General features: G+C 39.7%; 1 protein-coding gene across 1 annotated transcript in view; it reads left to right on the top strand.

Moving 5' to 3' along the window:
- Positions 1–19122: 19122 nt before the first annotated feature.
- Positions 19123–26295, top strand: part of PLPPR5 (phospholipid phosphatase related 5) — a 127131-nt gene continuing 119958 nt past the window's right edge. The window contains exon 1 of the mRNA XM_068538077.1: positions 19123–19401. Within this exon, the coding sequence (XP_068394178.1) occupies positions 19165–19401 (237 nt within the window). The 5' untranslated portion in view covers positions 19123–19164. The remainder of the gene's footprint in view (positions 19402–26295) is intronic.

Below are 26295 nucleotides of genomic sequence, written 5' to 3'. Positions count from 1 at the left end.
CTTTCCAAAGATTAAATAATGACTGGGAATGAGAGTAAATTATATAGGAAAATACCACTGTGTAATTCTCATATGTGAACATACTCTGAGTATTATTCAAGATAGACTAAAATATGTTGCGGTTACCTAAAAAAAAAAAAAAAAAATCCTTTAAAATCTCAGTGCCTTTCAGCGACAAAAGGTTTGTTTTTTTTGTTTCTTTTGTCTTCCTTATTCCTGCAACATATTCATCTCAGGTCAGTGGTGAGCTCTGTTCCTTTATGTCTTTATGGGGTGGGGCGTACAAGCCAATATGGTTTCATGTCGATGGCAAACAACTGTGTCTCCCAAAGACTTCCAGCTGGAAGCGGCCCGCTCAACTTACCTTCACAATGCTTTGAACAAAGCATGTCACACATCTATGCCCAACCTCAAGGGGATGGAGAGTGCTGTCCCATCAGGTGCCTGGAAGGAGGAAAATTACAAATCACAAGTGCTCTTAAAACTAGCTCACCCTGAACTGAATAAGCAATGTGTGTATACACTTTCTTGTTAAATATAAATTTTCAGTTTAAACCAGTTCAAAAGCATTTTGGAAAGAATAAAGCGCTATAAAAATATAAGTATTAACATATTTTAGGCAACATATGATCATTAGAATGGAGAATTTGGTAATTATAATAAATGACTAGTTGTAAAGTGCCCTTTGCTTTTTTCCCCCCATTCATAGAGAATTTATTGAGTACATCCGATTTTCCTAGTACTGAGCACATAGGGATAAGTGAGACATATAGCCTCCTATCAAGGAAATTACAATCTAGTAGAAAAGAGTCACTAGTAAATCAACAATAATGACAGATTACATTAAATGTGATGACAGAAACAAATAAGTGATGCAAAGAGAAATTTCACAAAGCGAGGTCAGGATGACTTTGCTTGCCCAGGTAGATTGTCAAGAGTAGGTGACTTTGAGATGAGTCTTAAATACTGAATAGAGATTATTATAGAATGGATAAGAATGATCTGGGCAAGCACAGAAACATGAGAGTTTATATGATGGTGAAAAATTGCAAGGACTTCCGAGGCTAGAGAATAGATTTATGAGGGCAAGGGGTCCACAAAGCAAAATATAAGTTGAGAGATGTAGGCAGATACGTTTGTGTCATGCTAAAGATTTTTCAACGTTTCTGAAAGATAGTGGTGAAACATAGTAGACTTTGCCTTAGAAGGAACATTCTCTTGGTAGGTGAAGAACAGATCTTCATTACCTTGTATAATACCTAGTATATAATCGGCAGTCAACAAACAATGCTGACAGAATGAGTGAGTGAATGGTGGCATGTAGGCCTCACTGCAATACATTAACCAATTTTTCTGAAATTTGGAAATATCATACATTCAAAATGTTGGTAATGTTTATGACAAGTATTTCTGAATAAAGATTCAGAAATGCAACTACTAATTTATTCATTCAAGTATTCATTTCCAGATTTTCTAAATTCATTCATGTAACAGATTTTGCTTCTATGCAAAGCACTATATTAAGTGCTATGAGAAGCAAAGGTACTGACATATAGATTTATTTTTTCCTGCAAGAACTGTAGAGTCCAACAACAAAAAGAATAAGATCCATGCTCAAATAATTACTTCAATGTGGTATATGGTGAAAGGAATAAAAGAAAAACAGATTGGTGCTTACTATAGGCCAGTGGTTGTAAATCCTTTCTGGAAGAGGTTATCATTCAGGCTGGCCTTTGACAGATTTATTTTAGACTTTTAGAGATAGTCAAGTTAGAAGTAAATAAACAGCAATGCCTATTTCGAACAATCTGATCCATTTTGTTTTTTATTGTCGTTGTTTACGTTAATCTGTCGAAATAATGAGTCAGACTAATTTTTAACTACACAGCTGATTCAAGTCAATGAGATAACCCTGAATTTATCTTGCATACAAGTTAGCTCTCAATGCACCAGCTACTCATATTTAGTTACCTTTTCTGACTTGTGGAACAAATATTGACAGTTTGTTTCTGTCACCAATATTCCCAGAAAATTAAAATTTATCAGCCTTTCAAACCGTTTTCCAATTTTATCCTTTGGGAAAAAAGTGGTAATGGAATGATTAAGTACATACGCAGATTTTACAGGAAATATGTTACATTTTATAACCTGATAAAATGCTTGTTGATAAAATGCTTTCATTATATTATTTCATAAATGTATTAACCATTAGAGTATTTGTTATGTTCCAGAAAATGTACCAAATGATTAATAATACCAGATTCATTAAGCCTATTGATTTGCCAAGCATTCAACTATTTGCTTTGCACACCTTATTCATTTAATCCTCAAAATGACGATATAAGTATTGTTATTCTCATTTTACAAATGAGAAAATTTAAGTGTAGAGAGTAACTTGCCAAATGTCACATAAACAATACGTGGGGATCCAAGATTCAAACCCAGATCTGTCTTTTCCAAATCATACTCTTAATTTCTATACAGATTGAGGAAATAGTGAAAAAAAATCTGACTTATCCTAATGTCCACCCAGGATAACTGACATATACAGAAACCACAATACTGTAACAGAAGTGCTGAAATGGGGACTGCAAGTTCTAAAAGGCAGAGTCTGTCTTTTGCCTTTTGGAATCCCAATGTCTCACCTTGTTCATTGGTGTATAGTGGTTGCTTAGGATACATTTGTTGAATGAACAAATGAATAAATAACTACAAAGAGATAAAAGGAGAAACTGGAGCATCAGGAGACTTTTTTTTGCATAAGAAGAAATTAAGAGGCTAAATATCTGCCCCAAACAAAACATCTGTTCTAATCAAAATTAGGCTTGAGCCCAGACCATCTAACTCTATTCTTTTCCATGGTACCACAGCTGCAGGAAGATGGCATACAGACACAGATGACACTTGTCCTTTATTAAGATGACAATACCCTTGAACTCAGGTGTTGCTCTGTATTTACTGTAAAGCTCCAGTGTGTTATTGTATGCATGGGGTGGAGGGTTATGTAGTGACTAGAGCATGAGCTCCCAGGCAGGTATGAGCAGATTCAAATTTAGGCTCTACCCTTTATCTCAGGTAAGTTGCTTAACCTCACTGAACCTCAGTGTGATCATTTATAAAATGGACATGTTGTGCCCGGTCCATAGAACTGTGAGGATTGAATGTGAAAACTCGTGAAAAGTGCTTAGCACAGTGTCTAATGCACAGTTCAAAAGAGCTGGCTGTTATTTTGTATCATCAGATGTATTTGCTTAGTAGAACTGCTGCAGCAAAGCACCCAAAACTAGGTAACTTAAAACAATAGAAATTTATTGTCTCACAGTTTTGGAGCCTACAGCTCTGAAATCAAGGTGTTGGCAAGGCCATGCTGTCTCTGATGGATCCAGGGGAGAATCCTTCCTTGCCTCTTCCAGCAACTGGTGTTTGATGGCAAGTCTTTGGTATTCCTTGAGGAATGTATTACTCATCATTTAGCTTGAGGATGTATTACTCCAGTTGCATGGCTGTCTTCTCCTCGGGTGTCTTTACATCATCTTCCCCCTGCACATGTCTGTCTCCGTGTCCAAATTTCCCCTTTTTATAAGGATACCAGTCATACTGGATTAAAAAGCCCACTCTAATGACTTCATCTTAACTTGATTACCTCTGTAAAGATGCTATTTCTAAATTAGGTACTTGGGATTAGGATGTCAACATATCATTTTGGGGAGACAAAACTCTACCTTTAATACCAGGCATCTACTTTTAACACTGCTCCTTAAAGGAGCCAAGTAACTTCAAATCTCCCAACCCAGAAGAGCTGTATAGAAAGCACTTTTCTGAGAACGGTCTCTTGTGCGTCCTACTTTTCTGTACCTAGCTTCTCAGCCATCTCCTGACAGCCTCAATTGAGAGTTGCCTCTTGGGTCTGGTTTAGATGTCACTCCTGGTCTAATTAGGGGAGTCTCTTGCTGACCTGCAGCCTCTGTCCCCAGTGGCCCCTGAGTTCTGTTCTTCTTGCATCAGTACTGCCTTTGGTGGTAAGACTGCCTCCCTTGGAGGCCGACCTTGTCCTCATTTTACCTTCATTCATCCTCTATTGACATAGATGATAGTAGTAACTGCTCATATTTATTGAAAGCTCTAATGAGCTAGGAGTTATATCAAACACTCGACAGGCATTGCCTCATTTAATCCCCACAAAAGCCACATAAAGTTTACAGATGAGGAATCCAAGGTTCAGAGAGGAGGTTAACTTGCCCCAAATTACACAGTTAGGAAAAGACAAAGCTAGAATGTAAGCCGAAATGTGTTTAACACGAAAGATTTGTTCTTAACTATACAGTCTCTGCCCTAAAGGAGCACAGAATATAGTAGAAAAATGAGACCACAAAATCAGTAACTATAGAAAGTAAAATGAATGGAATAAGAGATAAACATAAAAAACTATGTGGACACCCATCGAGGGTCTTAATCCCCATGGCAGTTATCAGGGAAGGCTGCTGAAGGATTATAATTCAGTAGGCATACATGGAAGTATGTGTCATGAGCAGAAACAGGTAAAAGAAGAGGGATCAGGAAGAGCTTGTATAGCGTACAGAAGTCTGCAATCTTAAAGATGGTAGAGGGATGGAGAGCATACCAAGAGGAGATGGCATTAAAGATTCTTATTTAAGTAAGGAAGTGACATGATTTGTTCACATGTTGCTAGATTCATTCTGAAAGGAATATGGAGAAGAGATCTGACAGGCACACATTGAGAGGTAGGGCATGTCTATTGCATGAAACAGATAAGAAACCATGAGGCTTGAACTAAGATGGTGGCTGAAGGAATGGAAGAGAGAGAGGATTTCAGAGACAGCAGGTCTAATCTATTGCACTTGGACCTGACTTAATGTGTGCAAGACAGTAAACAATGAAATAACTTCCAAGGTTCCAGTGTGATACCCGATGGGTGCAAAGCATTGCTTTTCACTGGAATAGGGAATGAGAAGGGAAATCAGGTGTGGAGAAGATGGGAGGCAGTCATGGCTTTAATTCTGAATTTGTTGAGTGTGAGGTACGCTAGGTTATGTAAGTGAAGGAATTTCAGAACTGGAAAAAGAAGTACAGATATGAGACCAAAGAGGTTAAGTACAAATCTTGTATTCCTGACTTTGAATTGAAATGTCAGTATGAGCTCATGGTGTGTCTTCTCTAAAAGAAAAAACTTAGCTCTATCCATTGAAAAGACCTAGAAATGAAGACCAACCTGGTGGCAATAGACAAACCCTTATTGATCAGATTTTGGTCTGTAAATACCATTTTCCTCTAACAGGAACCAAAGTATTTTGGAAAAATAGCTGGTTCTAGGTCTGGGGCAAAACATGTACAAGTTGATTCTGGAACACCTTATCATGCCAAAAGCAAGGAAACTACCTATCAAAAAGACCCAGGAAACCATTTTGAAGACACTCTCTGGCCAAAAATAGGATAACTAGAGTATAAATAAGATTAACAACCTAATGGTTTGAAACACATCAAACACTTTCAAATCCATAAGTTTGTAATTTTATATATATAAACTTTTCTGGATGTTTGAAATGTTTCTTAATAATAATGCAAAAAAATTAGGCGGTTAGCACAATGCCTTGCACATAAAAGACATAAGTTGGACTTCTTATCTTTTTATTATCACAGCCTGAAAGTAGCTAGCACCTTTCTATAACTCATTTTTTTCATGCTTTCATGTTAAAAAGTTTATTTTCCATTGATAAAAACTTGCGATTCAAGGGAAACTGTTGAATTATCTTATTCCTCTTGGTTCTCATTTTTTAAAAGGGAACAAATGAAAATTGATAATTAATAAACTTATTTTTCTCAGCTTCAAGTTACCTGAAGAAAATCATTGCAACATAATGATTTTATATGTAACCAATCTTGCCATCAACCACATTGCTTTTGTCTTTTGTGTTTAATACAAAACTGCTTTACTCCACATTTTGAAATGTTTTCATCTTTCTCATAAAAAGAGGGAGGCACATAACATATTACGAATTTTCACTGACAAGTGCTAGACCATGTGAAAAACCTCATGGGGTTAATTTTCTGTTTTTTGCTTTTCCCACGCTAGGCTGATTGAATGTGTCCCATGACTTAGTGCAGCCTCAAAACATGGCACTGGATCAATCAGTAGGTTTGACACAACTTCAGTTGCTCTGATATAGGATTCATTAAAAAGGAGTCATATTCATGAGATATTTTAGCTGATAAAAGAGAAAAATAAAAGTGTTTGTGTCCTTGCTACTTTTTCCCAAGGGGAAAGGGAAGAAAGGGGCGTTGGGGGGATAAAAAAGAGTCAAGGGAGTGGGGGCCATGTTTCTTGAATGCAGGAATCTTAAGGTCTGCCTTTTGACTTCAAGATTAAGCTTTGTTCCCATGGTAGTATGGGTTTCCAGATTGGGACGCCCAGGTCCCTTCATATAAATATATTCTTCTAAACCTCTGCTTTTTTCAATTGGGTTACTGTGTTCTATTTTAGTACACTTCTTACTTACTCTATAATCTAAAAGAGAGACTTTGATACCGGAGCTAAATTAAAGAAGAGACCTTGCTTGTTTTTAGATAAAGTGAGAGCCATCAGCCTTCTTGAGAACATCATGTTCTGATTGACAGATTTTCTCACTGGCTCTTTTCTCTCAACTTCCCCTTGGTAGAGGACCTCATCAACTTTCCTTTTCTGTTTTGTTTTCCATCCATCTCAGTGAAGGAAGATGGCTCCACGAAGGCTGACCCTATTGCCCATCTCACCTTCTCACTCTTTTCTGTCCCTTTCAAAATCAAAAACAAGTTCTTCCCCTCCCGCTTCCTTATTCACTCATACTTCTATTGGTTCTCAGTCATCAAATGTGTGCACTGATTGTTCCTTTCTTGGGAACACAGAACAGAACAAAAATGTTTTTACCTTGTGACCTTCTCCAGCCACTATTCTATTCTCCTCACATTATTGATTCTTAAACTACAAGAACAAATAATCTGGACCCAATGCCTCTGTTTCCTTACTGCCTTCTGAATCCTGGCTTCCTCTTGACCATTTCATGTCGAATAAAATTGTACAGGTGACCAGGTACCTAATCACTGCATTTAGTGGCTCAGACTCTGTCCTCATGCCCCACGTCTGCGTGACAGATTTGATCTGTGTTCCTCACACATCCTTTGTGAACTCTCCCTCCAAGATCGACTTGACACTGGGAAATCCTTGATATCTTCAAACATTTTCAACCATTAATTCTCTGTTGCACTGGCTGCTCTATTTTTCTCTACTCGTATACTTTTCTTTCTAAAACCTTCCAGAATATTGGGGCTGTAGGAGGCTACTATATAGTATCACTTGATTCTACTGCATAATTTTGAACCAAGTGAAAAACTGAACATGGGAGATCAGCAATTGGATATTAACTGTTTCTATAGATCCATGGCCAAAAAGGGATGCTAATATTCTGTGTCTCTCCACTTATCCTAAGCTCAGAGCTTGAAAGAATCTATTCAAGGAACCAAATTGGCTTTGTAGGGTAGACATACTTACCCAGAATTGTTGCTTCCCACAAAAAGGGGGGAATGAATCTCCAGATCTTTCAGGATTTAAATAGATAAGATTTACCCAGTGGAAAAATGTGAACCAGTGAATGTCACTGCACTCCCAGCCAGATAAATCACTGCTCCCTCTTGGGGAGAAATGATTAAGACACATCATGAGTGTTACTCTAGTGCAGGTTTTTCCATAAGGAAATACGGAACTATATATACACGCAGTGTGAGGTATTCTTCATTCTTATGTTAATCATCATCTTTATGTAGATAATTCTGTCTCTGAGATTGATGTATGCCTAACTTTACAATGTGAAACTTACTCACCTGCCTCTACCCCATGTTCTTCTCCATTATAGCCAATGGCAATACCACTCCCAGTCATCCAGACAAAAATCTTTGGCATCATTTTTAATTCATCAATCTCCTTTCTTCCTATTGCTTTTCTTTCAAAATGTCTCTCGTACTCATCCTTTCTCTTCCTACCTGTACTTCTACCACTCTCTTCTACTCCTTATTTATCATCCATGCATTCAACAACTATTTATTAAGTACATACCAGGTGCTAGGAAATTTTTCAGGCAGTGGAGATATAAAAGAAAGGTAAACCATTGATTCAGCCCTCATGGGGCTGAGAAGAGCACACAAAGATTTGTATCCATTTTCTTTTGATTCAGTTATCAGAACATACAACATCTGCTAAAGCTGAAGCCCACAGTCTTAGAAATTTTTCTTTCATTGCACTCCCAGTCTGCACATCATTAGTACAATTCAGATGGAAATCCTGTAGAGATGCAATATTGCTAACAGACTGCACTTTCCCAGAAAATTTGACCTCCCAAATTTGATTTATTTAACATATTTGCATTTTAATGGATTTTTCTGAAAGGGTAATCTCATCAAGATGGGCTGCTGTGGTTTTACTGAGTAATTCACAATTTTCAGCTCATTTATATGTATTTATTAATGTGCAGTATGAATATTTGCACAACGCACAGGCACATATGGAGTATGTCCACCAGAAATGCACATTTAAAAATTTCAAAGGCTGAGCATTTGGTATCTTGGTTACCTTACAGATGTTCCTCCTCTAGTTTAATATACTCCATTGAGTCAGTCTCCCAGTTTTAAGGTTAATAATAAGTAACACTTCTGTGGTACCCTACAATTTACAGTACACACTTTTCTCACACATTAACTCATTTAATAACATGTCTGACATCTTGGGAAAGCTCAATAACCTTTTGAAGCTACAGAAGAACCATTTAAAGGGCCAGTCCTCCTCCAGCCTCTGTCACTAACCTTCAGTGATGCAAGTTCCTTCAGTTCCTAAGTCAATCCTGACTAAGCTGTTACATTTAGGTATGGCACATGGACATGGTCAGTGGATGTGGCCAGAGAAATTCTGATATGACCAGATTAAATTCTGGCACTCTCTCCTTCCACCAGCCCCAGCCTCCTTTCAACTCCATTTTCTAGGCTCAATTGGCACAAAAGTGTTTTTTCCAATGTCTCTTTCCTAGTTCTCTGGTTCTTCATGGGAATTGGTATGCTTTTCCTTAACCATTGGGACAGGGTGCCTATTTCTGCCAGCTGCTACCATGAGAAGGAGCTCTGGCAGAAGAACCCCATCTACATTCTTCAGATATTGGATAGGATGTTTACATTAATACGCTGAATTCTTGTCTGAAATGTTCACAATATTCCTTAGGATATATATATGTACATATATATAAGCATATATATTCCAAAAGACTGTTGCAGGTACGTATCAGTCTTCGTTATTTCTAAACATCATATTTTATCATCTTTCAAATACAGCTAAGTCATAATTTATACCTTTCTGTATGGGATTAAAAACTCTCACAAAACATGTCACCTTTATGTGTAAGAACAAAAGTATAAAGATATCAAAAGTTTTATTAGTATGGTGATGTTTTTCTTATAATTTTCCACACTTCAAATATTTCCTTTTTAATTTTTTATTGATGTTTTGTGTACAGTTCAATGAATTATAACCTATGTATATTTCAGATCATTGTCACAACAATTGGGATGCAGAACAGCTCCATCACCCAAAGAACTCCCTTGTGCTATTTCTTTATAGTCACCCACACACCCACTCTTAGCCTGTGGCAACCACTGATCGGTACTCTATCACTGTAGATGTGTTTTTTCCAGAATGACATAAAAATCGAATTGTACAGTATATAACCTTTTGAAACTGGCTTCCTTCACTCAGCATAAAGCCTCTGAGGTTCACCCAAGTTATGGAGTTTTATTCCTTTCTGTTGTTGTGTAGTATTCCTTAATATGGATATACCACAGCTTGTTTATCTATTCAAGTATATCTTTTAATATATTTATATTAAATATAAATGGTATTTGTAGAATTGGTACAACATATTAAAAACTGTCAATATGATGCAATAGAAATTTCTTGGGAACCAGCCAGATCTAGGTTCAAACACCAGTTCTGCTGCTTATTAATCGTGGGCCAGTAGGAAAGTATCTCTGAGATTCAGATTTGGCAAAGTGGGAGGTAATGGTACTTAATATTGCAGGGTTCTAGAAATAACTACATACAATTGAAACATGTGAAGTGTCTGGCACATAGTAAATAGTCAAACGTGTCTGTATTACCTCCCATCTGCCACTAAGTTAAGGTAGCATAGTATATATGTTTAGAAATTTTTGTCTTCCTGATTTTCAGGTGTGGAAACTCATAATATTGACCTTATTGTAATGTTTTGTGAGCAGATGGGAGGTAATCTATTCTTACTATGCCTGTACAGCCCTTTGCAGAGCATAAATTCTTAATAAACATGTCTCTAAACAAACGCAAACCACTAGTTTGCATGCTTTTCTAGTACAAGGTTATCTTATGGAATAATTTTCTAGAGGACTGGAATCTGGTAAACTTGTTTTGAGCAGCACCAGTAGAAATGGGGGTCCACGTAGTCTGATGAGATATATAACAGATGCATATTTTATCTGCTCCTCATCATGCAGTCATACAAAGCCAGCTGGAGAGAAGGGGGCAATATTTAAATACGAAGGAGGCTTGGGTGATTCAGACAGCATTGGTAAAGCCCTCTGATGAAGCTGATTTCTAAGCACTCTTATCTCACTTGATACTGGACTCCATTACCTGTTAGTAATTGATTTGCTGCAATTCCTGGAGCGTAGCATCTGGCTTCGTTATCAATATGAGCAAGAAGCAGCAATTAAATTTCTGACCCAAAGGTAAAAAATATGTGTGTGCTTAGCCCAAACTCCCCATATTTTATTCATTTTATGCTTCCGGCTGTACAACTGAGTAAGACTGTCCTTCAGATACCAACATTTATCGTCTGAAAATCATGTTGAGGAGGGTTTCAGAGCAGTTGTATTGCCAAGTAAATCATTAAAGTTATGTACCATTGAATCAATTTTAACTCACGTTTTCTGACTTTTAATGCTGACTATTAATGAGGTAATAAAAATTTACTTGGTCTCAAACTTAACTTTAAAGAGTTCATCTGAAAATCCATCAGACTGGGAGGCACAGACATCATTAAACAGTGAGTAAATATAACTTATTTTTTCCTAACTTTACAATTTATGAAATAATCACATGGATATTTCAGCAATCAAGCTTATTTGTATTGACCTTGTATAGGTTGATCCACTTGAAGTTGCCAATTTCATACGGTTCAACCTAACGAAGCATTCTAATATACTGAATTGGGAGAGCAATTATGTCCTCTCACCACTAATATATTGAAGCTCTAACCTCCAATGTGACTGTATTTGGAGATAGGGCCTCTAAAAGGGAGATAACTAAGGTAAAATGAGGTCATAAGGCTGGGACCCTAATCTGCTAGGATTGGTGTCTTTGTGAGAAGAGGAAGAGCTACCTCTCCATGCAAGGGCAGAGGAAAGGCCACACGAAGATACAGTGAGAAGGCACTGTCTACAAACCAGATAGAGAGGTTTCACAAAAAAACAACCCTGATGGCGCCTTGATCTTGAACTTCCAGCCTCCAGAAATGTAAAAACAAAAATTTCTGTTGTTTAAAGCCACCCAGTCTATGGTATTTTGTTATGGCCACCCAGGCAGACTGATATAGGTGTCAATCCCCAATCCTCCCAAAATTTTCACTCCTGGTTCAGTAGCTAAGCTGGATAATCCAGTATTAAAAGGACATAGGGCATCTACTCTTCAAGCCTATGGTCTCATCTCCAGGTCCACTAAACACTAAAATGAAAACTCTGTGTCACTTCAGAGCAGCTTATGTTTTATGCTCCTGTAGAATTACAAATAGGTATCTTGATTAGTAAAAACCTGATTTACTCAAACTGGACTCCACATAGACTGGGACCCTCAATTAAGTGGTAGTATTCTGCATACTACTTTTTGGAAGACTGATGTTGTCATATCTCTTCAGTAAATGGAGTGGGGGGAGTGTAGTTTTAAGAATCAGAGATTCTTAGAACTATTTTAGCATATAGTAGTCACTCAATAAATAGTATTGTGGTTTCAAATATATAAAAATATATTTCAGGCATTTTTTTTTCGCAAAATGTCCAGAGTTTATCCTACCATCAGCACTTACAAAAATCAATCTCCTACATCTAGAATCACTACAATAATAAACAGTAAGAGCTGAGCTTCAAAATAATGACCCCTATGTCAGATCCTCAAAGAAAAATGTAGTACATTCAGCACAATTTGATTACTAATTTAAGAGTTCTGACAAAAAACGTTAGAGGGTTTCTATTAATAAAAGCAGTAGTTCCCCAGGATACCCTATTTCATGAGCCTTTCTGAAGTTAATTAAGATTTTACTATTCTTGTTCTTCTATTTTTATTGGACATCTGTATGAGACAAAAGAAGTATTAAAGCAAGTCATCAGTAAGTGGAAAACAAGGTAAAATATTTTATCCTTATCAAGTACATTAAAGACACCATTACACATTGAAGCATTGATTATAATAACATACTTGATAAATAACGAAATATGATTAATCATACCTGACTTAATAACAAAGGGCGATAATCACAAGAGTAACAAAACAATATGCACAGTGATGTTTCTCTTCCAAATACTTCCCCCACTTTCCTTCAAAGTGATACAATCTATAAATACTTATACTTTAATGGTAACTCTTCTGCTACTTACTAGCTTCCAATTCAGCAATTAAGACACTATTTCTTTACTTGACCAAAAAATTACTTTCCATGCTTATAGGTGTAAACTTGTAGGTGGAAAAAGCTCAGTAATTTATGAACACATTCAAGAATGATGAAATTTAGGGCAGAAATTCATCATGCCAGAAGCCTTTGTGCTCTCACTAAAATAGCATTCCAAAAATCATCTGATTTTAAACTAATAGTACTAATAGTGGATCATGGTCCATGTATGAACATAAGGAACCATTTTGAGCGTCTGATTTCTGTCGTATCTTTGCTTCAATCGTTACCTAGTGCATTGAAGGACAACCAAACAAATGCTGATTGGCATTCACAAGCTGTATCTTTGACAAAGGACCTGCAGCTGCCATCAGCATAGTTGGCACCACATGCTCCATATCGCTGCTAAAGAAACTGTTTCTCAAAGTGTTAGCAGGATTTGTGATTTTGTTTAGTAGGATGGTTCTCATTTATCATAGCTCACATAATGACTTTCAGGTGTCTTCAAGTAACATGAAGTTACAAAGACAGTTCAGCAGAATTTTATGCCGGCACTTTTCCAAATGGATCAATAAAAGTTTTGCTGATCCAGCAGTGGCAGGATTAATTATACCAGAAGAGTAACAGTAACCGTAATGATCACGTACTGTCGTGAATGGCCAAGGTTCTATATCACATCTTGGTGAAGTAGGCAACATTATCCTCATTTTAGGACACTACAGAAATTAAAATGACTTGGCCAAGGTCCCTCAGTTATGAATCTACAGAGTAAAGATATGAAGTCAGTTCTGTAGCATCCCCAGTCCTCAGGCTTACCCATCATACTTAACTGACACACTCTTATGTTCTTATCCTTAACAATTGTTTAAAGGTATTCTTAGGGAACTTGAATATTTTGAAACTTCCCCTGATGTTATGGATCCATAGATTTATACTTAACAAAATAATTTCTTTTATCACTGAAACATATGGTAAACAATTCAATATTCACAGACATAGCAACAGAGCAGGAAGCAATTAATCTGAGCTTTGGGGAACTGAAACTCAGTGCTGGGGAGAAAATCCAGGACCCACTCAGATGAGGTATTCTCTCCTCCTAATTAGAATGCTTTCTAGTGTAGATTTGTCCAGTGCTTTAATATTTATGAAATATTTTATAAATATAAGCCATTCGATGTCTTTGTAAAGATTCACTAACCCTGTTTTACAGATGAGCAGACTGAGATTCAGAGAGGCTAAGTGATTGTCACGGCCACACAGTTTAAGTATTAGCAGCATGTCCCAATTAACTTTCACTAACTTAATAATTTAAATTTTTAATTTTAATATAGGATAATAACAATAATTTTAAATGATAGCATGTTAGTTAAGTTTTTCTGTTCTTCCCCTGCCTTAATATTTAATAAATTTGGGTTCTTTTACCTGGTCCATCAATTTCACACCTATACCTTCAGTGAAATATCACTAGGTTTTCTAATAAAATATGTGCTTCGTTTGTGATAACTGTTTTGAAAGTGAAAATTTAAAATACTGGAAATATAGAAGAATAGAATAGCTGTAATACAGTCACAGAGTAAGGCACTTTAAAGATATCTTAGTGGTTCTAGAGTAAGATAAGTACCACTTATTCAGGTCAGAAGCATCTGGCCTTTGAGATAAACATCCCATTACAGCTGGAACCTCAAAGGCAGACATACAAATTACTATTCTAGCTGTTTTTTTCCCTGTTTTCTTGAGAAAGCAGTTACCTCCTAAATCAAGCACTGAAAATCATCCTGTGAGGAAGCAGTATGCTATGACACCCAAAATAAAGAGGTCAAAGGTGTAATCCCAAATGCTCCTATCTCTCTTTAGTTTTCGTATGAGGATGTTGTCTCTTTGAGTTTGTATGAATGTGTTTAAGCACAACATTTCTTTAGTTAACCAGTCCTACATCTTATTTCTTATTCAAGCTTCAGGGGTGTTCTCTATATCAAATTGTTTGGAAGTTAGTAAACTAGTGCAATTGTTCATTTTCTAGATCCAGGTCAATAAAAATCTGTTGAGATATTGTCTTTTGCAGTTCAATAAGTATTAGAATGAATTACTTATTCTGAACACAGCTATCTGGACTATAAAAAGCCTTTTTTTTTCCAAACCTATTCCCATGAGGTCTTCTACCAATATATATGTCAATATTTAACGTTCCTCATTAGTACAAAGTCCTGTAACTTGTCACACATGTGAATCTCCTTAAACATCTCTAGTGCAGGTTCAGCATTATGAATACGGATTTTTGTTGTTGTTTTAAAAAGAAGGACTCTATTCTTCTTTTGGAGAGCTTCCCTAGTCCATTTACGTAAAGCCTTCTGAATTCATACCTTACCATCTCATCTGTGAACTGAAAGTAATGTTACTTATCTCACCATCTCAGCTATGCATTGAAAGTAATGTTATTTATCTCTGTTTTTGCACATAGAATGAGAAAATTTCAGGAAAATGCCTGGGTTTACCTCTCAGTTACCTGAAACACATGGAAACCTTTGTTTATAATTCCATATCTCCTTTGGTCCTTGGAAATGCTCAGGCATCTCTGCCAAAAACATTCTGTCTATAAACTAATGAGGTCCAAATCCCTGAACCTGAGCAGAGAATCTCAATCTGGCTCTCGGTTTTCATAGATTTGTTGTACGGAACCCAACTGGTCATAATCCTGAGGAGCCAGGTCCGTCTCCTGTTCCGTTTTAGCAGGCACGTTAGGTTCTCAAACTTAAAGAAGAAGAATACATTCAGTCATCTAGCTATCCACAAATATTCAATGCTTGGCTTCCCAAGGATTATTCAAATGGTCTTTGCACTTGCTACCGACCTAAAGGTCCCCTCCGCCTTGCCTTTTTGTACATTTGTCTTCTATCTATAGAAGAAAAGTTATAAACCATACAGATAAGGACTACATCTTTCTTTGCCAGCCTAGCACCTTACTAGTTCTTACTGGAGCATGAGTATTGGGGTGGGTAGATGGGAGGTATTGGAACTGATAAATGATTCCCCCAAGATCTGACCCAGTATTTATCATGGTTCACGTTTTATAGGTGGAGAAACATGGTGGGATGGAGTGGTTGTTAAGTCATGCACAGATAAATACAATATGAATCACTGGAAGTTGGAAAATAAAAGAGTTATAAATACCGCACTTTTGACCTACATTATTCACTTTGGTAGGAGCTGAGATGGGGAGAATTTGGACAGGACAGTGTTTTGTTAAGAAAGACTGACGGCTACAATACATTCGAAAGCACAATGATATGCCTAAGAATTAAATTAAATTAAGAATTTGGGCAAGATTCCAAAAGATTAAATATGAGTAGTGCTTTTTTAAATCTAGAAACAGACAGTTAAATTAAGAATTGAGGCAGGGTTCCAAAGGATTCTTTGAAGCTGAAAATACGTATTTTGGAAAAGAATTAGCTTACATGATTCACAAGAAAATAAAATGAAGAAACGCCCTAAATAAGTACCTTCTTTGGTACTTATTTGGTACAAAGCCCAGAGGTAAGAAAATTTAGTTCATTTTGTCCTCAAAGAAGCTCAGGCTCAGGAAAGTAAAGTAACCAGCCCAAAGGCGTATTGCTCATGCCCCTTCATCCACCTCACACCATTTCTATGTATAGCCAAGCTGTTCAAATATTCATGGAAGTTTCATTTAATGTTGGTATCTTTATAATGCGAGTTAAGATTATTAACCTTGAATTTCAGCATTGGATGGTTAGTCAACCATGAGTCAGTCAACAACACTTTTTGACCATCTAACATGAACAAATCATGGGGATATTGAGAATTCTGAAGGAAAATAATATCTTATTCTTGAGGTGGATACCATCTGAAAGAGAAGACAGAATGTGCACAAATCTACAGAAAAATATATACAGAAATATGGATACACTCAGAATCATTTTGTAAGCAATAAAAAGAGAAGGAAGTGACTGGTGATGGGTGTTAGAATGACCTGGGTTAAGGCAGGCTAGATACATGTATGACTAAAGGTTAAACTTTACAAAATTTAAACACAATGTGCCAGACATAATGAAATGAGCATCAATAATCCTCATACCAACCTCGTAAAGTACATACGAGTATCATCCCAATTTTACCGGTGACGAAACCAAGGCAGGAAGAGGTTAAGCATTTTGCCCAAGTTCCCAGAACTGGTAAGTGGCGGGGCTGAGATTTGAACTGAGGCAGTACCAGAGTCGTTGCTCATACATTGCCCTATGTGCCAAATAAGTATACAGGCTAGGTTTATCTGGGGACATAAAGATTGGGATTCCCTAACCTTGATGTAAATTTTATACGTGAAAACACTTCCCTGTTGTTCTTAGAGGAGTAAGTTCCTTAATTCATTCAAAGATTAAATATCTACAGTATACCATACACTGCTCACACTGGGGACAGAGCAGTGAACAGGACAGACGAGGACCCGGCTTTGTTACACGAACAGCACCAGGCACACATAACACCAGAACAGTGCATTACAGTTCATTTTAATTTCAAAGGTAATGCACGTTTTCATCAGTTTGAATACATTACCTACATTAGACTCTCCTTAATCCAAAGTTACATTTTAAAACTACCCTTTTAAATTAACACCATTCTTCCAAAAATTCTATTAAACAGGATTTAGAACCAGATTTGCAGTTTAAACACCATTACAGTATTAGAATGATTTTCTGAACGTAGCACTAGACCATGTATCTTTGCAGTAGTTATATTTTCATCGTATGATAAGTCTTGCTTGTCCATTTAGGAACAGTTTGCTCCCACTGCCCCAAATTGCTTATTACATAGGTTCTTCGGTGTTGTTTTCCTGATAAGCACTAAGTAGTTATTAAATGATGTCTGTAATAACATGGAGGGTAAAATAATTCTACATTAGAGAAAGTCACACTGCCATTATTATCTCATCCCTAAACCACCAATCATTTGCCAAATTTAAAAGGCCTTTTTTAGCTTAAAAGTGTTTTTTCCTGATGATAAAGGCCCACCTCTAAAAATCATCAGGCTACAACCCATTAACATGAATATTCTACAAATCTCCTAAGGTAATTCCACGTTGTAATGAGAAGGGCAGGGCTCTAGGAGTATTTTCATCCCCTCGCCTTGCATACAGGCTTCCTACCTGCTCTCCGGAGTGAAAGGTAAGCAGTGTCAGGTTCCACTAAGCTCCACCCCTCCCCAAGCCTCCTCAGTCCGCTGCCTAATCTTGCAGGCAGGGACCCATATGGCATCACGAAACGGGCTCCTTACATACATGCAGTTGCACAGCTACTTACATACCCACGCACATGCGTGCATGCCCAACGTATGGGTGTGTTTTGTATGTCTGTGGTGTGAGCCCTGTGTCTCCCTCTCCTTTCACTTGACCCCTGGGGAATCCCGGCAGTACCTGGGAACTCAGGGAATAGCGAGGTGAGGCAAATGGCCCTTTTCCCTTCCCTAGGGGCTGCCACTGCTGGGTCCCAGGAATCTGCAGTGCCTCGTCTCACAAGCAGCTAATAAAGGGAAACTGAGAAGATGAGCCAGAGGAGACTACGTGAACGAGGAAGGGGCCGTTGTACAAGACATGATGCTTCGGGAGCTCCCGAGCTATGATTTCTGTTTTTACATACGAAGCCCTAGGAACTGGGGGAGAGGGAGAGGGGGAGGGGCGGGGAAGCAAAGAAACTCAGAATCTAAAATCCTCTGGGATGATGTTTCTCATTGCTCCTAGAAACCCGCGCTGCGCGTGTGTCCTGCACGGGGTTAAGGAATCCAAAGAGGCGCCGGCTGAAAAGTCGCTGCGCGGAATCGGCACTTGGCGCTTTACGGGGTTGCGCTCCGAAGACGCGTCCGCGCACCATTTTCCCAGGCGTTGCGCGGGTTTCCTAAACCACCCAGCTGCTGCCTCAGAAGGGAGTTTCTAGAAGCTCCTTCTCTACTGCCTCCCCTCCCCCCTTTTTGGTTTTTACCCCTGCGAGAAGCTTCGCCAGCTCCACTGCGTCCGCCCTCCGAGGGGTACAGGTGCCGCTGTCCCAGCCGCCGCCGCCCGGTCCGCCCCTCCTCCGGGCGGGCCTGGGGGCTCGGCCCGGCGCGGCTGCATCGCGAACGGTCTCTCGCCTGGCCGCGGCCCGCCGCCCGGGACTCCCCGCCCTCCCGCGCGACCCCGCGCCTGGGCGGGCGGTGCTTGCGGCGGGCAGGGGGCGGGGAGGGGAGCGGGGGTTCGTCCGGGGGTAGCCGCCTCCTCCGCAGCCCGCCGGCGCCTCGAAACCCGGACCTGCCTCCGCCTCTTCCTCCGGCGGCTCCATCCTGCCTCCCGCGCCTCGTCCTCCCGCCGCCCCCGCCGCCGCGCCCCCGGTGGCTGCCTCGGCGGACCCGGGAGGGGGCCCGTCCGCCGCCCGCTCGGCTCGGCCCGGCCCGGGAGGCGTGCATGCCCCGGCTGCCCGCGGCGCTCACCAGCAGCATGCTCTATTTCCAGATGGTGATCATGGCAGGGACGGTGATGCTGGCGTACTACTTCGAATACACGGACACGTTCACTGTGAACGTGCAGGGCTTCTTCTGCCACGACAGCGCCTACCGCAAGCCCTACCCGGGCCCGGAGGACAGCAGCGCCGTGCCCCCCGTGCTCCTCTACTCGCTGGCCGCCGGGGTCCCCGTGCTCGTGGTAAGCCCGGGGGGTGCCCGCCCTCGCCCCGACTGCCCTTTTCCGCCCTTCGCCTTCACGGTTGAGGCCCCGCCGAGGTCGGGGCGCGGCAGCCTTTGCCTTCTAAGTTCCTCCAAGTTGGTGGCAGCCCCGTCCCCAGAGGACATTCTTCTAGGGCGCGTCGGGGTGGGTGCGAAGGAAGCCCCTAGCTCTCCCCACCTGCCACCCCCGCACCCCCGCTACCCCCCGCGGTAGCTGCACCTTAGCGTGACACGGAGGGGGATGGGAGGAAGGGGGCTGTAGACGGTAATGGGTGGGAGTCGGGGCTGGGGAGGAGGTGAGTTATCCGGTTGAATCTTGACTTCATGTACTCTGTGGCCTTGCTCCGCTGGCCGCCACCTCTCACATTGCGACTGGAAGACGAGCAGCAGCGGGGCCAGCGGGAGGGAGACGGCGATCAACTGCTGGGGTGTGGAAGGGACTCCTACTTCCAGAGTCGGGGCGCAAATTCCCTTTTTACCGCCTCCTTCCCTTTCGAAAGGAAGTGCCAATTAGACTAAGCTGACCAAGGAACAAATATCTAAAAAAGAATATGAGACCTCCTAAATGAAGAGGCTCCAGCAGCAGTGCTTGCTGAAAAGCAGGAGCTGTGCCTAAATTACAAGATTTATTTAAGCGATCTTCCATTCCCTGGGCGGCTTAAGTCCTTTTCTCATAGAGCTTTTCTGAGAATGCCTTTTGGATTTATGAACTGTGTGTGTGTGTGTGTCTATACGGGCACATGCACACATATATATACACAGATATACATATGTAATTATTAGAATGATAATCGTGTAATAATTTACGTATGTGAATGTGGTACAAAGTTATAGGTAGGAGAATTGGTGGTGTTTTTTCAGAAAACAATTATTATGGTTCCTTTAATACTGTCAAAGTATTGGAGGTTCCCTTCCTGTGGTACAGGTCATCTGTCTCTCTCTCTCTCTCTTTCTCTCTCTCTCAACAGATAACTAATAGGAAATTAAAAATGAAGAGGGAAAGGAAAGGGACTTTTTTCCCAGTGGTTGAATGTGTAAATTGCAATAATGAATGTTAAGAATATCTGTTTTATCGGTTAGGTTTGGATATTCATGTTTTCTTTGATTTTAGAGGAAATGAGTTAATAATTTACAAAATAATGAAAAGTTCCTAACACACATAATGGAATTCCACAAACGAAGGAACTTCTTGATAACTTCAAAGTAACTTTATCACAGGTACTGTGATAGTTGACTTCAAATACGGCTCCAGCATACTGGTTTGAAAAGTGTTAGACCTTGCACCAGAAAATGTTTTGTTTTGTTTTTTTTCAGTTGTAATTTGCTAAAATATGTCAGAAACCCCAAATCCAGCTTCATGTTTGTGTTCTCTCTCCTCTATTTGGAAAGCTGTAAGAGAAAAAAATTAATTGGTCATTCTTGGGCCCTTTTGCTTTCTGCAGATGTTGGGTTTCCAGACACATGTTTTCTAGGAGACTGAATAGCTCAGGGATTTTTTCAAGGATTTTTTTTTTTTTTTTTTTTTCTTTTAAGAAAAAAACCTGTCACTTTCAGGACACTGGTTTGGGTACAGCCATAATCAGTAATGTCTGTAACTCATCCCTTGGTGATTACCATTCTGTGTCTTATTTAAATGAGATAGCACTTTTCAGATCCTAACCATCCATCCATGGTGGCAGGTGCCATTTAGAGACATAACATATTTGCCCAAAGAATTTGATTATTATCCATTTAGGGGGAACCACAGAGGGGAAAGGGAATTAATTAGTCATTATTGAGCGCCTGCTTTGTGCTGGGCACTGAATAGTCATGGCCACATATACTTCTCTGAGCATCCCTTCCAGGAGATAGTCTCTCCAGTTAACATTGGAGGACCCTGAGGATCAGATAATAAACTAGAAGCACCTGAAAACAAAAATGGTGGGTGTGGTGTTTGATGCCTGTGAGACTGATGCCAAATGCCATACTGCTTGTCCTACTTCCAAAAAATATGTTCTCTGAAACAAGATGAGAAAGGCTGCTTGGGTGGAGATCTAGAATATTCTTTTTTTTTTTTATTTTTTTATTTATTTATGGCTGTGTTGGGTCTTCGTTTCTGTGCGAGGGCTTTCTCTAGTTGCGGCAAGTGGGGGCCACTCTTCATCGCGGTGCGCGGGCCTCTCACGATCGCGGCCTCTCTTGTTGCAGAGCACAGGCTCCAGACGCGCAGGCTCAGTAGTTGTGGCTCACGGGCCTAGTTGCTCCGCGGCATGTGGGATCTTCCCAGACCAGGGCTCGAACCCATGTCCCCTGCATTGGCAGGCAGATTCTCAACCACTGCGCCACCAGGGAAGCCCCTAGAATATTCTTGAGAGATTTTAAAAGGGAGGATCCAACTTGATTTCCATGTTTTGATTTTCAGTTCATTAGTTACAAGAGAGAGAATTTGGGAGTCAGTCTAAAGAGAAGGAAATGTTGGATATTCAGGCTAGCTGTGCTGCTGGCCTTTGTTTCCGCTTCTGCTCTTCCCAATATTACACTCTCATAATGTGAAAGTTTGGGAACAGTAATGGCAGCCCTGCTTTTCCATTCTTCTCAAGAACACTGGCCTAGCACAGTCACTTTGCATGAAAACAATATTATTAATAATAATGTTAGTAGTATCCATCATTTGTTGGGTTATATACCCTATACCTATCTAATACTTGCATTATCTATGAAAGCAGTTATTATTACTGTCACCTACCCTTTGGGAAAACTGAGGTTTAGGAAGGTTAAGTAACTTGCCCGAGGACCAAGGCTAAAAACATTGCACCCAGCATTTTAATCCTACTGTGTCAAGCTCCCAAACCTGCGCCTTTTCTATTACAATATGCAAATTCAGCTTACTCATAAATCATTCTTCTAAATAAATGCCTCAAATGGTCTCTTTCCCCATCTTTTACATTTCTTGGACTGTAGTGATACAGATTCTTCATTATATATATTTTTAATCTTCAAAACTCATTCTAATCCTTAAAGTTAATTTTGAAAAGTAGCTCTCCTCACTGCCACAATCTGTGGTTTTGTTTCAAATTTGCCAAATTTATTTATCTAAAAATTAAAAGCAAAATATTCTTTAAATAGTGTTGACTTGGGGCACAGGTTTGGAGTCTGACAAGTTTGGATTCAGATTCAAAGTGCATCCTGCTGTTATGGTAAGAGTTGGGGATTCTGCTTGCTGTGTAACCTTGAACAACTAATTTAAAGCTCCTTAATCCTTAATTTTCTAAGTCACAGGATTTTGAATATTAAATGAGATATAATATATAAATATCATCCTTGGCCCATAGTTGATACTCCATAAGAGATCACTATTTCATTAACACTATTAGTAAAATAGTAATTCAGTAAATGCTTATTGAATTCCTGTGTTGCAAGCACCATATCAGCCAGAGTAGTAGTGGTTATAAAGGTTATTTCAGAAGTAAACCATGGTCACTAATCCTTAAGAGTTTACAAGCTAATTTGGGAAATTAGGTAATCATGCCAAAAGTCATAATGTAAATCACCATAATAAAAGTTATATGCATATATTTACATATATATATACCGCAAAGACCTCTGGTGGTTCAAAGAGGACAAGATCATTTTTATTTGGAGAGGAGGAGAAAGGCTTCATGAAGAAAAGAGTGGCTTTTGAGATGTGACTTGAAGGAGAGGCTGAAATGGAGTTTGAGTCAGGACATCACAGAAGCAGCAGTGTGAACATGAGTGACTACTTGGTAGGAGAAAATGCAGTCTGTACTCTTGAAACAGCGGTTGGTCTGTCTTGTTTCTAAGAGTGGTGTGTGGGGAATGCAGGGGTATATGGCAGAAGAGGAAGACTAGGGTCTCATTGCTGAGTCCTGGGATGTCAGGCTGAGTTTTTCTCCATTTATTGGGAATGAAGTAGGGACTTGTCTGATGGGTGGTGTTTTAGGACATTTTGGGGACAGTAGTGTAGGGCTCTTCTATTATTAAAATATCTGTGTAAGATGATTTTGCACTCTTCATCCCCGAGTCTATTTTGTGTTGTGAAATATTATTATTTTAATTGTGTTTTCAGAAAACACCTGTAATTTGGGCTCATTTACAAAGATGTCATGGTTTATAAACGCTTTGGAAACAGCTACTGTTCAGTTTGATCTGTATGCATTTACCAAAGCACCACCTACAGAATTTACAGATATAAATTTAATTAGTGATCTTTGTTTTTCATTGATTCATTCATTTAAAAGACCTGGTGATGACAATGGTTTCTGCCCCCCAAATTTGGATACAGTGGCCACTAGCCCCTATTGTTCCTTAGATCTCTGAGCAACACAGATTATTTGAAGGAGACAAAGTTAGACCATCCCTCTTGATAGAGTCAGAATCAAGACAGAGAAGACCAGCACTGAGTGGGGCAGGTCTGAGGGTTAGGGAGCATCTCTGATTGTTTATGCCTGCATCCCCAGGAAGCTCCCTCTGGGTCCCTAGACTCTGAGACATGGAGCTACTGCCGCTATACCAAGGATGTTGCATCACTAACTGTGGTGGAAGTAGATGGTGACAGAAAGGCATCTTATATCCAGAGCTCCATCTTGTTAAATCAAACCCTAAAGCTCTCCCATAGACCTCTCCTTCCTTGAACCTTGCCTTGGGTGCCCACTACTATCTCCACCCATCTCCACTCCTGGAATCCTATGAGTATAAAATGAGTTGACATATTTAAGTACCAGAGTAGTGCCCAGCTGAATATGTGTTAGCTACTGTTAATCCTCCCAAGGTTGGGATAATTAATCAAGACAACCTATTTAAGGCACCTAGCAAAATACCTCTGTTAGTGGGTTCCAGGGCAGATAAAATATTTGAGGTGGACAGAAGCCACCTAGTTCGATCCATCACCCACAAAAATTGGGGAGTCTGAATAGCAAGAACAGTAAAACTCAATTAGAACTCTGTTCTTCCAGTCAAGTCAGTGATTTCTGCCTTTGACGACTCCTCCATTTCTTCAGCGGGCTAACGCTAGCTAATATTTCCTATGTACCAGACACTGTGTAATGTACATTTAATGTGTTACTTCATTTAATGCTCACTGTGATAGTACTGTCTTTAAACGTAGGCACTATCATTAAGCCCACTTTATAAATGAGAAATAGGATGTTTAGTGAGATTAGATGTCAGACTTGTATTAATTTTTTTCAGTCCATTAGTATAATTAATCTTCACAATAAACTTATGAAGGAGACTTGGATGTAAAAAGGTGAGATGACCAGTCCAGAGTCCCACAATGACAGTGCTAGAATCGTCAAAGCCTGTGCATTTAGTTCTTTTGTTATGTACCTTTATCCTTACACATTAAACAAATCTTTAAAGATATTTTGTCATAAGGATTCAATACTAGAAGGGTCAAATTTTTCTCAAAACTATTATCTTCAATTTCATTTTTTTCTGGTTTGATGGGAAACTTTGTGTTCTGGTGTAGACAGTGGTTTCAATGTGTAGTGTAGGAAATTGTTTTGTTTCCTATTAAGCTTGAAATGTTGTGGAGAGGTTGGTGGCAGCGGGAGGGATTCAGAGATATTTCTGTTGTTCTGATCTGCAGCCGAGTTTCTTATCTCTGTGGCACACATTGGCACAGTGCTTCAGGCACCTGCTTCTCTGTGGAACCACCCTCTGGTTCTAGACCTGCAAACTGCAGTGCACGGAGAGCTGAGGGGACCTCTGTTTCTAAGACATGTTTCTTTTTTGTTTTGTTTTTTTTTAACATATTTATTGGAGTATAATTGCTTTACAATGGTGTGTTAGTTTCTGCTTTATAACAAAGTGAATCAGTTATACATATACATATGTCCCCATATCTCTTCCCTCTCCCGTCTCCCTCCCTCCCACCCTCCCTATCCCACCCCTCTAGGTGGTCACAAAGCACCGAGCTGATCTCCCTGTGCTATGCGGCTGCTTCCCACTAGCTATCTATTTTACATTTGGTAGTGTATATATGTCCATGCCACTCTCTCACTTTGTCCCAGCTTACCCTGCCCCTTCCCCATATCCTCAAGTCCATTCTCTAGTAGGTCTGTGTCTTTATTCCCATCTTGCCCCCTAAGACATGTTTCTTAAAATGGGACCTAGCACTAGATTTGAGGGGGGGAGGGCAGTGAACACACTGAAATTGTATTATAAAATACCGTATGTACATATGTATGTATGTGTGTGCATATGTACGCATTTTTCTAGTAAGAGCCTCCATGGCTTTATCGGATTGTCAGAAATGCCCAAGATTCCTAAAAGTTAAGAACTACTCTTTGAGGATTTATGGATCTGTTTAAACTCCTCCTTATGTCTCTTAGGCCCTTGCTTTACTTAGATATTCTCATTCATATTCATTCATTCATGTTCACCCTCCCTCTTTCCCTTCTCCTCCCTGTATTCCTTTGATGGTGTCTCTTTTTTCATTCATCCCGTCCCCTTTGCATACTGATTAGGAGATTGTGATGGGGGTAGGGGGTAGCAAAGGCCCAGGAACCTTAAACCAGCTTGCGTTTCCTTTCCCTTTCCTTCTCCCTGCCTCTCCCCCTCCCTTCTGCCTCTTCTTCTCCCACTCCCCTTCTTCCTTTGCCTCTCCCCTTCTCCCCCTCCCCCTCCATCCCCTGTCACTCATTATCCCTGTTGCTTCTCTGCACCAGTTACCTTATCTGAAAAATGTTGACTTATTCCTTCCTGCCTTTCCTACCTTTTGGAACTGTTCTTGAGAATCAAACGGATGTAAATGCACCTTGGAGACAATAAGTCACTTCATGCATATGAGGAAAACATAATGTGAGCAGATTACACGGGTTGTGTAGCTGCTTGTTCATTGGAGATGGTTAGACTGCTTATAGCATGGCTTTGT

The sequence above is a fragment of the Eschrichtius robustus genome, chromosome 3 (assembly GCF_028021215.1).
Source record: "Eschrichtius robustus isolate mEscRob2 chromosome 3, mEscRob2.pri, whole genome shotgun sequence".
Lineage (NCBI taxonomy): Eukaryota > Metazoa > Chordata > Mammalia > Artiodactyla > Eschrichtiidae > Eschrichtius > Eschrichtius robustus.
Note: the sequence above shows the minus strand (reverse complement) of the source record. Positions and strands in the feature narration are given on the sequence as shown.